This window comes from Vicia villosa, unplaced genomic scaffold, assembly GCF_029867415.1.
Source record: "Vicia villosa cultivar HV-30 ecotype Madison, WI unplaced genomic scaffold, Vvil1.0 ctg.000968F_1_1, whole genome shotgun sequence".
In the NCBI taxonomy this organism is placed as follows: domain Eukaryota; kingdom Viridiplantae; phylum Streptophyta; class Magnoliopsida; order Fabales; family Fabaceae; genus Vicia; species Vicia villosa.
This window is the reverse complement of record NW_026705435.1, coordinates 9,056-21,500: the sequence shown is the minus strand read 5'-3', so window position 1 is coordinate 21,500 and position 12,445 is coordinate 9,056. Positions and strand designations below refer to the sequence as shown.

General features: G+C 36.6%; 1 protein-coding gene across 1 annotated transcript; it reads right to left on the bottom strand.

Annotated features, from left to right (window-relative positions):
• Positions 1-375: 375 nt before the first annotated feature.
• Positions 376-3,261, bottom strand: LOC131632592 (putative wall-associated receptor kinase-like 16). The gene is made up of 3 exons (XM_058903331.1): positions 2,381-3,261; positions 1,943-2,116; positions 376-1,770 (listed from the first exon to the last, which is right to left on the bottom strand). The coding sequence occupies exons 1-3, from the start codon at positions 3,258-3,260 to the stop codon at positions 566-568; spliced, it is 2,259 nt and encodes a 752-aa protein (XP_058759314.1). The 5' UTR covers position 3,261; the 3' UTR covers positions 376-565.
• Between the last annotated feature and the right edge of the window lie 9,184 nt (positions 3,262-12,445).

Here is a 12,445-nt window from a genome sequence, read left to right as displayed (position 1 = left end):
GACTCTGTGCGTCCGTCTTCTCAGTGCTGCCATCTCCCCGTTTTTTCCTTCATATTCTTCCATACACGAAGCTCGCTATCGTTTGTAAGTTCTCTTTACTCTATGCCTTTATTTCAATACGTCATTGCTCTTTATGATCATTATCATATTCATATAGCTGAAAATGCCATAGATTTATAACCCTACTTCGAGTTTTTGTTTGAATTTTAAGTGCTTGTGAAGGAATTCAATTTACCAATGAAATTAATTTATGTACGAGTTTTTATTTGAATTTGAAGCGTTTGTGAATGAATTCAATTTTGTAATGAAATTGATTTTGTTTTCAGAGTGAAAAATTATTTAGCAACATAGTTGAAGAAACCTACTAGTCTCAATTGCAAACCCTAGATTTAGATTCATACAAATATGAATATGATGTTAAATTTAGAGGGTAATACACATTTATTCCTTAGTATTATAATTAACTAATAGGAATTGAAAGAGATAAATGACCTGTGTTCAAATCCCGGTGAAATAAAAAAAATACTAACATAACTAAGATATAAAATTGTCCTATATCAACTAATCATCTTCCACCAATCAACGACATTGAAATTTCGTTTGTGCTATATGCATTAGAAGAAGTAATGCCATTTCCGCCAATGCTATCTTCAACATCGATTATGGATGATGTTGCTTTCAGCAAGCTTTCATTCTCTTCTGAAGACGTGTTGCCTCTTGCCCAATTGTGTTCTTCAATAACAAATATTCCTTCTAATTCCATTGCCACTTCTTTCATCGTGGGTCTTTCCTCACCCTTCACCCTTAAACACATCTCTGCAATATCCGCAACTTCCTTTAATTTCTCAATATTTGTCTCATTTATATTTCTGTCCAAAATATCAAGTAACCGGCCCTCTTTAATTGAAGAAGCAAAGCACATTGCAAGGTTTCTTTCTTCCTCTGGCCTGGCAAACGAGAATGCCTTCTTACCTGTCAATAGCTCTGCTAGGACAACCCCAAAGCTATAGACGTCACTCTTATCTGTTAATTGGCTTGTGTGGAAATATTCCGGGTCAAGATACCCCAATGTCCCCTGCACTAGAGTGGTTATCTGAGTATGATCAAGAGGAACAATCCTTGAAGCTCCAAAGTCAGAAACCTTTGCAGTGAGATTGTCATCTAGGAGTATATTTGTAGACTTCACATCTCTATGTATGACTGGCGTAGAAGCTGCAGAATGTAAGTATGCTAGGACACCAGCTGTTTCTTTTGCTATTCTTAATCTTGTTTTCCATGTAAGCTTTGTAGATTGGTTTTGATCATGAAGATGCTCATATAATGTGCCATTGGGAATGAATTCATAAACAAGCAAGGGAACTTCTGTCTCTAAACAACAACCCAAGAGTTTTACCACATTTCTATGGTTGATTTTGGAAAGAATGACCACTTCATTGATGAACGGCTCAATCTGTTTTGGGTCATTGATTTTGGACTTTTTTATTGCTACAATTCTTTTATCTTGTAAAACTCCTTTGTAAACTGTTCCTTGACCACCTTGGCCTAAGATCCTGCTTTCATGAAAGTTGTTGGTTGCTTCATTTAGCTCCTCAACAGTGAAGACTTTAGCTGTTTCACTGGATCCTCTATGCCTCTCTATTTGTTGTTGTAATAGTAAACCACCGTTTTGTCGAAAAAAATGTACTTTAAGTTTAATGAGCTTTCTTTTTTTCAATGCCAAATAGGCATATAAGCTCCCAACCAGTAGAGCTACGAGAGTTACGCTTACACCTGGACATAACAAATGGAAACATAATCAATTTCTTTCTGCTATGCTCTGTTGATGTTTCAAGTCAACTTTGTTTATTCAAAGGCATTAGTCAATTTGCAACATGGATTAAACTTGTTGACTTGATCATGTTATGAATGAAATTAAATCGAGAATCAAATGTGTTGCACTCACACAATGCAATGATCGACATGAGCTCTTCTCTTGATTTGTGACTGCATCTTGTTCCATTATTTTTCCCGTCTCCCTCATATCCTGCCGGGCATTTACAACTATAGCTTCCTGGTGGATTATTATTGCAAGTTGCTCCCTTAACACAATCATTGGGTACCTTGCATTCATCAATATCTAAAGAATAATTTTTCAGTTTCGATTTCTGTTTTCACAATGAGCAGTGGGCAGAAAGGGGCAAACTCCAATAAAAAACAAACTATTAAAAGCTCTAGGAAAAGCAATAATTCTAAAATATGCAAACAGAGCTAGATAGATTAAATCAGAAAAAAAAACTTAATGTTGGTAGGAAGGTCTAGATCAAACATGGCAAGATAAGATAAAGTTGACTAGCCTGAGGATGAAATGGATTATAACAAGAGAGAAGAAATATACAAATACCTTTGCAACCATCATTGAAGTAAGGATTTCCATAATATCCATCAATACATCTACAAAGGTAACCAGATCTCCCCGTTGAATTGTGACATGTACTTTTGTCAGCCTTACATGCATAACTTGAAAGATTCTTCTGAGCTTGTTCGCACGTTTGGTTCCCTATTGCCCAATCCAACAACACTGGAAACTCCTTCTTCTCCAACTTGAGGTCTGTGGAGTTAAAGCTGTAGGTTCCATTTTCAACCACAAACGCATACCCACATGGATTGAAGTCGTGTACTAACGTGTGATTTTTCGTTATGCCTGAAGTACCATAACTTACTTCCGTAAACGCATGACCTCGGGGTATTAAAACCTCGCAACAGCCAGTGCCGGAGCAAGATTGATCATTCTCCACGACATCATCAAGGCTCTTGCAGTAAGCCACACATCCTGCCATGTAGCCGTTTCCCCCAGAATCATTTGCTGTGAATACTCCAAACGTGTCACAACCAACTGCTATCATTTTGTTTCGAGTAGGCAAGGCGGGAAAATATGTCATGTTAATAGCCGAACTTGTTTTGTTCAAAAGTGTACCGTTTTCAGTGTAGCAGTCGCTGGCTACTGGCCATGCAACACGCAGCACACCATCGAGTGAGATGTTTATAACTCGTTGATTGCTCTGTGGCAAAAATGGTACATGTGTTGTGGTTGAAGATGTTTTATTGCAATTGATGAGAAATGTGTTGTCTAAAGAACAATCCTCGGTGATTCCAAATGGATAAGGAATGGTGACCGAACCGCACATTGTTGGGCAGTTTGGTAGTGACTCTGGTTGAGCTGCTTCTGAATAAATGACAGCAGCCACCATCATCTGCAGCAACTGTTTTATGTGCACAACCATGGCTTTGCTATTTTTTTTTATTGAAAATTCCTAGATTTGTTTAGTATTTGTAATGATATTTAGATAAGAAAAGTCAAAATGACTGACTGTTCTATGGAATTAGTTTCAAATTAAACACGGTTAGAAACACTCCGTTCTTAATACTCCATCTCTCTCAAACTGAAAGTCATTCAATCTCAAATCATACGTTACTTTTCAAAAATAATTTGCCTCTAAGTCGCCTTACATTATCAATGTAACATTAATGAATTTTTTTTCTATTTTATCTTCTATTATTTATTAATCTCATTTCTTATATTTTATCTCCACCGCCACCATTTCCAGCAAACAGAAACTTCTTTCCTATTTTTCCTCCCCTCATTTCTCTTATTCGCTTCTATCTTTCACCATTTCTCTTGCTCCTTTCAAAATTACAAACCACCCAAACTCTTTTTCTTCCCATATTTACAAAGGTATGTATTTATTTTATTTTTCTACAATGTTTAATTTTTATCTTATTTTATTTTTTCTTTTGTGAATCAAGGATAAGGCTTAAGAAGTAGATCAAAGGAAGGTTTAAGTTGCTCAAGAAATTAAGGTTCACACTTTGATAAATGATCTTGATCAAAATTTATTGTCTATGCTTGCATATGACTTCATCAAAACCATTTATCAAATTTAATGGTTAATAATTAATTCTCCTATCTCTTATTTTAAAATTCCGCTTACTTAATACATACCATATATATATATATATATATGGTATCATTATTTTTGAAAAAATATTTATATCTTTTTGAAAAAAACTGTATCATTATTTTTTTCAAAACAAAAAACAATATTACAATATTTTTTATGACGATATATATTTAAGATTTAAAACATAATATATTTATAAAACAAAATATCTTTTCTAAAACGAAAAAGTTTATTTAAATAATTTTGTGAGACAAAATATATATATATATATATATATATATATATATATATATATATATATATATATATATATATATATATATATATATATATATATATATATATATATATATATATATGGGATAGGATCAAATGACACCAAGGTGTCAAAGTTTAATTTGACACCAAAATCTTAACCGTTAAAAGAATTGATCTAACGGTGATACTAAATGACCTATTTTTTAGGAGAAAAATATGCTATGTATTTTTTTTATTATTTTATTTCATTTAGTATCACCGTTAGATCAATTCTTTTAACGGTAGAGATTTGGTGTCAAATTAAACTTTGACACCTTGGTGTCATTTGATCCTATCCCTATATATATATATATATATATATATATATATATATATATATATATATATATATATATATATATGGAGCATATCAAGTGAGAGCATTTTTTAAATGAGAGATGAGAGGAAGAAATTGTTAGAACAAGATTTGTTCTGATCAATATTCTTAGTTTTGATGATAACAAGGATATGAATTTTGTGTGAGATAATGTGGTACTCTAATACACTGCAATTTCCCTTTTCAGGAAATATATAAAGAGTATGCACAAATCAGCGCTCAGAAGCTTTGACTCAGAGGGTTCAGCATGCAACATCAGAACATGGTCTGGCAAGACATCAGAAGATGGTCAAGCAGAATCAGAACATGGGTCTATGGAAGCATCAGAAGAACTTGAGATCAGAAGCAGAAGCACTGAATTTCTCATGGTATCACGCTCAGAAGCACTTCAAGGTCAGAAGACAAGAAGATGCTCGGCACCAAGCTGTTTGACTCTGATGATATTCAAACGTTGTAAACACACATTAGATCAGAAGTAAGTACAAGATGGCAGGCTACGCTGACTGACAAAAGGAACGTTAGAAGCTATTAAAGGCAACGTCAGTAGACACAGCGTAAACAAGGCTCGAGGTAGTTGACAAAAGAGTGAAACATTAAATGCAATGCTGTACGGAAGGTCAGAAGACAAGAAGATGCTCGGCACCAAGCTGTTTGACTCTGATGATATTCAAATGTTGTAAACACACATTAGATCAGAAGCAAGTACAAGATGGCAGGCTACGCTGACTGACAAAAGGAACGTTAGAAGCTATTAAAGGCAACGTCAGTAGACACAGCGTAAACAAGGCTCGAGGTAGTTGACAAAAGAGTGAAACATTAAATGCAATGCTGTACGGAATACGGAAAGCATTAAATGCTCCCAACGGTCATCTTCTCAAGTGCCTATAAATATGAAGTTCTGATGAGAAGCAAGGTTACCGATTCTGACGAATTCTGTGAATACAAACTTGCTGAAACGCTGTTCAAATCAAAGCTCACAAACTTCATCTTCATCAAAGCTCACTACATTGCTGTTGTAATATATTAGTGAGATTAAGCTTAAACTTTAAGAGAAATATCACTGTTGTGATTATAACTTTTCAAAAGCATTGTAATACTCTTAGATTTGATAACATTAATTTGTAAGTAACTAGAGTGATCAAGTGTGATCAGGATACTCTAGGAAGTCTTAGCTTGTGTCTAAGCAGTTGTAACTAGAGTGATCACGTGGTGGTCAGGATACTCTAGAAAGTCTTAGCTTGTGTCTAAGCAATTGTTCCTGGAGTGATCAGGCTGTGATCAGGATACTCTAGAAGACTTAGTCGCGGGCTAAGTGGAAAACCATTGTAATCTGTTGAGATTAGTGGATTAAATCCTCAGGTGAGGTAAATCACTCCAAGGGGGTGGACTGGAGTAGTTTAGTTAACAACGAACCAGGATAAAAATAACTGTGCAATTTGTTTTTATCGTTCAAGTTTTTAAACTACACTTATTCAAACCCCCCCTTTCTAAGTGTTTTTCTATCCTTCAATTGGCATCAGAGCGTCGGTTCTAAGGTGCAAGCACTTAACCGTGTTTAGAAAAGATTCAGGAAGAGAAAAACGCTTCAGTAAAAGATGGCTGGTGAAATTCCAACAAATACATCTACATTTACATCTGGCTCTGCTGAGCAATACAATGGAAATGGTAACAATGGTTATACTAGACCACCAGTGTTTGACGGTGAAAACTTTGAATACTGGAAAGATAAACTTGAAAGTTACTTTCTTGGTCTAGATGCTGATCTATGGGATCTTCTGTTGGATGGTTACAAACATCCAGTAAAAGCTACAGGCGTAAGGCTTACAAGACAAGAAATGAATGATGATCAAAAGAAGGAATTCAAAAATCATCACAAGTGCAGGACTGTTTTGCTGAATGCTATCTCTCATGCTGAGTATGAGAAGATATCTAACAGGGAAACTGCCCATGACATATATGAGTCTTTGAAAATGACTCATGAGGGAAATGCTCAAGTCAAGGAGACTAAAGCTCTTGCTCTAATCCAAAGATATGAAGCCTTCAAGATGGAGGATGATAAAAATATTGAGAAGATGTTCTCAAGATTTCAAACGCTAACTGCTGGATTAAGAGTTCTGGATAAAGGCTACACCAAGATGGGGTCCAATGGTAACAGCATTCAAGATTGCAAAGAATCTGAATGAAGTTTCTTTGGAAGAGCTTATCAGTGCCTTGAGAAGCCATGAAATAGAGCTGGACGCAAACGAGCCTCAAAAGAAAGGTAAGTCTATTGCATTAAAATCTAATGTTAAAAAATGCACTAACGCTTTTTAGGCTAAAGAAGAAGATTCTGAAGAATTAGAATCAGAAGAAGAAGATGAACTGTCCATGATCTCCAGAAGGGTAAACCAACTCTGGAAGAGCAAGCAAAGGAAGTTCAGAGGCTTCAGAAGTTCAAAGAGATTTGAACGAGGAGAATCTTCTAGTGACAAAAGATCTGACAATAAGAAGATTGTCTGCTATGAGTGCAATGAGCTTGGACACTTCAAGAATGAATGTCCAAAACTTCAGAAGGAGAATCCCAAGAAGTTTCATAAGAAGAAAGGTCTTATGGCAACATGGGATGATTCTGAATCAGAATCAGAGTCAGACTCTGAAGGAGAGCAAGCCAACTTCGCGCTGATGGCTACAGAAGATGATGAATCAGAATCTACATCAGAATCAGATTCTGAAGAGGTATTTTCTGAACTATCTAGAGAAGAGTTAGTTTCCAATTTAACAGAACTTCTGGAACTCAAGGCTCATCTTAGTATCAAATACAAAAAGCTGAAGAAGCAGTTTGAATTTGAGACTAAGAAGCTGGAAGTGGAAAATTCTGAACTGAAGGAAAAAGTTTTAAATCTATCCAAAGATAGTGGATCTCCTTCTGAAACAGAAAAATTCATTCCGAGTCTCAATCATATTCTGAAAGAATATGACTCGAGCTTCAGAAAGTTCTTATCTAGAAGTATTGGCAGAAGTCATCTTGCTTCTATGATATATGGAGTTTCTGGAAACAGAAGGTTTGGTTTTGGCTATGAGGGTGATACCTCACATAAATTTGAACCTATTGATGATCTGAAGATCACATACAAGCCATTGTATGATCAGTTCAAATATGGCCATGCACATGATATTAGGCTCACTTCACATGCACAGAGTTTTAACACTGTTCACACCAAGAAGCATGTGACACATCCTAAGAAATATCATGCTGACAAACCTAAAGAATATCATGATGTTCCTCCTGTTAAATGTTATGCTAAACCCAAGTTCAATCAGAACTTGAGGAGAACTAACAAGAAAGGACCCAAGAAATTGTGGGTACCTAAGGAGAAGATAATTTCTGTTGCAGATATCCTTGGCTGCAAAGAGGACAAAAAGCAAAATGTCATGGTACCTGGACTCTGGGTGCTCGCGACACATGACGGGAAGAAGGTCTACATTCCAAGACCTGGTGCTTAAACCAGGTGGAGAAGTCAAGTTTGGAGGAGATCAGAAGGGCAAAATCATTGGCTCTGGAACCATAAGTCTTGGTAACTCTCCTTCCATAACTAATGTACTTCTTGTAGAAGGATTAACGCATAACTTATTGTCCATAAGTCAATTAAGTGACAATGGTTATGATATAATCTTCAATCAAAAGTCTTGCAAGGCTGTAAGTCAGAAGGATGGCTCAATCCTATTTACAGGAAAGAGAAAGAACAACATGTATAAGATTGATCTTTCTGATCTTGAGAAGTAGAAGGTGACTTGTATTATGTCTGTTTCTGAGGAGCAATGGGTCTGGCACAGAAGATTAGGACATGCTAGTTTGAGAAAGATTTCTCAGATTAACAAACTAAATCTGGTCAGAGGACTCCCAAATCTGAAATACAAATCAGATGCTCTTTGTGAAGCATGTCAGAAGGACAAGTTCTCCAAACCTGCATTCAAGTCTAAGAATGTTGTTTCTACCTCAAGGCCGTTAGAACTCTTGCACATTGATCTGTTTGGCCCAGTCAAAACAGCATCTGTCAGAGGAGAGAAATATGGATTAGTCATCGTTGATGATTATAGCCGCTGGACATGGGTAAAGTTCTTAAAACACAAGGATGGGTCTCATTCAGTGTTCTTTGAATTCTGCACTCAGATCCAATCTGAGAAGGAGTGTAAGATCATAAAGGTCAGAAGTGATCATGGTGGCGAATTTGAGAACAGATTCTTTGAGGAGTTCTTCAAAGAAAATGGTATTGCCCATGATTTCTCTTGTCCTAGAACTCCACAGCAAAATGGAGTTGTAGAGCGAAAGAATAGGACTCTACAAGAAATGGCCAGAACCATGATCAATGAAACCAATATGGCTAAGCATTTTTGGGCAGAAGCAATAAACACTGCATGTTACATTCAGAATAGAATCTCTATCAGACCTATTCTCAATAAGACTCCTTATGAATCGTGGAAGAACAGAAAACCCAACATTTCATATTTCCATCCTTTTGGATGTGTATGTTTTATTCTGAATACTAAAGATCATCTTGGTAAGTTTGATTCTAAAGCACAAAAGTGTTTCCTTCTTGGATATTCTGAACGCTCTAAAGGCTACAGAGTATACAATACTGAAACATTAATTGTAGAAGAATCAATTAATATCAGGTTTGATGATAAGCTTGATCTTGAAAAACCAAAGCAGTTTGAGAATTTTGCAGATTTTGATATTGATATATCAGAAGCAGTAGAACCAAGAAGCAAAGCTGCAGAAGCTGATAGTCTCAGAAGCAATGGATCAGAAGATCAAGTTGCTGCATCTTTAGAGAATCTCAGGATTTTTGAAGAGCCAACAGTCAGAAGATCACCCAGACTTGCATCAGCTCATTCAGAAGATGTGATCCTTGGGAAGAAAGACGATCCCATCAGAACAAGGGCATTCCTTAAGAACAATGCAGACTGTCAATTAGGTCTTGTTTCTTTGATCGAGCCAACTTCTGTTGATCAAGCTCTAGAAGATCCAGACTGGATAATTGCCATGCAAGAAGAACTCAATCAGTTTACAAGGAATGATGTATGGGACTTGGTTCCTAGACCAAAAGGATTTAACATCATCGGCACTAAGTGGGTATTCCGAAACAAGCTAAGCGAGAAGGGAGAAGTGGTAAGAAACAAAGCCAGACTGGTTGCTCAGGGCTATAGTCAGCAAGAAGGGATTGACTACACAGAAACCTTTGCACCAGTGGCCAGGTTAGAATGTATTCGTCTATTAATTTCTTTTGCCACTCAACACAACATCACTCTTTATCAAATGGATGTCAAGAGTGCTTTCTTAAATGGTTATATAGATGAAGAAGTTTATGTCCATCAACCTCCTGGTTTTGAAGACTCCATGTCTCCAAATCATGTTTTTAAATTAAAGAAATCATTATACGGATTGAAGCAAGCTCCGAGAGCTTGGTATGAACGTTTAAGTTCTTTCCTTCTGGAAAATGGTTTCACTAGAGGAAAAGTGGACACTACTCTCTTTTGTAAAACCTTTAAAAAGGATATTTTAATATGTCAAATATATGTTGATGATATCATCTTTGGAACATCTAATGCTACACTTGGAAAGGAGTTTGCTGAGTCTATGCAGGCTGAATTTGAAATGAGCATGATGGGAGAACTCAAGTATTTCCTTGGGATTCAAATCAACCAAACTTCTGATGGAACCTATGTTCATCAAACGAAGTATGTGAAAGAACTTCTGAAGAAGTTTAATCTTTCTGAAAGTAAAGAAGCCAAAACTCCTATGCATCCAACATGTGTCCTAGGTAAGGATGAGGTAAGTAAGAAGGTAGATCAGAAGTTGTACAGAGGTATGATTGGTTCTCTTCTATACCTAACTGCTTCTAGACCTGACATTCTCTTCAGTGTTTGCTTGTGTGCTAGATTCCAATCAGATCCGAGAGAATCTCATTTAACTGTTGTTAAGAGAATTCTGAGGTATCTGAAAGGTACTACTGATGTTGGTTTAGTCTACAGAAGATCCAAAGAATACAACTTAGTAGGATTCTGTGATGCTGACTATGCTGGAGATAGAATTGAAAGAAAGAGCACTTCTGGAAGTTGTCAATTTCTTGGAAGTCATCTGATCTCATGATACAGCAAGAAGCAAGCTACTATTGCCCTCTCAACAACAGAAGCAGAATATGTTGCTACTGCTGGTTGTAGCACACAAATGCTCTGGATGAGAAGTCAGCTAAAAGATTATCAGATATATGAGAGTAACATTCCTATCTTCTGTGATAATACTTCTGCTATATGTTTATCAAAGAATCCTATCTTACATTCAAAAGCTAAACATATTGAGATTAAACATCATTTCATAAGGGACTATGTTCAGAAGGGCGTTATATCTTTAAACTTTGTGGATACAGATCATCAATGGGATGATATCTTTACAAAACCCCTTGCTGAAGATAGGTTTAAGTTCATTCTGAAGAATATCAGTATGGACTTGTGCCCAGAATGAGAAGATGAGAAGATCTTTGTATGAGTACCTCCTGAAATATGGTAAGACTAGGCAGCCATAAGAAGTTCTGAGTTTAATCAATTAGAAGTAATGATCCTGTTATTACTAACATTTCATTGTCTAAGTTGATTCAGAAGCTCTTTTAAAGCAAAACAGCTGTCACCAGTCTCTCCAGAAAATGAACACGTATTCACTATCTTTGGAAAAGCATGCGTGCAGTTGAGGGGACGCCTACTTAGGTAACTGTGCTAATCACTTCATTTGTCATAAGTCTCTCTCCTCATGTCACGTAACATTAAATGCCATTCATCATTTCAGTTTATTTCTTTTTTCTTTTTATACTCTTCAAATGTTTCATTTCCCTCTTATATTTCTCTCTCTTGCATTCAGTTTCTTTTTCTCTCTCATTATCTGCATTTCGCATAAACCCTAGTTTATTCATCTTCAACCTAGCATTCACCATGAATCCATCTTCTAGTTCCTCTCAACGAGCATTCAACAGACAAGAGGTTTCTCCACTAAAAACTTGCTCCATTCCTCCACCAGTAATGGAAGTTTTGCGTAAATCTCATGTGGACGCTGATGATTTGGGTGCTTATGGTTTCAACCCAGATGCGAAGGCGAAGGCTCAAGGGTGGTCGATCTATTTTAATAGAACGGTTGGAAGGGTTGATTGGTTCCAGGTTGAGAAACAAATCTCGGGGATCGCCTACATTGATTTCAAGACGGATCTCACAAGAGACTCAAGATTCCAAGAAGTCTCAAGTCAGATCTCTTCTGTGATGCTGTTATCAACATTTATCCAAAGGAAGAAGACTTTCTTGAGATATTGGATGAAGTTAAGCATCATGTACTTGACTTTATGTTAAGGGAAAGCCCCGTTTGAGACATTAGCTATCTTCCTGTGAACTGTCTCTCACTTCCTCCTTGGATTCATGTATTCTCTTCCCTGTGGTGTCGTTTTATTTTACCTCCCCGTTTCACTTGGGAGGACGGCACGCTAGACCCTTCACGCGAAATTTGGAAGGAGAATGCGCCCGTGGTGGGATGAATTTTATTTCAGTTCTTCCTACGATATCACACGAACTTTCTTATTTGTCCTACGAGTAGGAAAGGGAAAAAAAGATCTCAACTAAACCCTAGGAGTTTGCTAAGTGTGGGGATTTACACCTAGACTAGAAATTCTGGAGTCCGGGAGGTCGGTTATACATAGGGAAGTGTTTAAACACCCTACATATCTGTAGTACTCTACAGGAACCTTCTCTGTGTCATTGTGTTTGTGTTTGCTGCTAATGATTGGGAAAGTTTCTCCTTTGTGTTAGGAGAAGGAATTGATTTGATTTGAAAAGACAGACAGACAGACAGACTGAC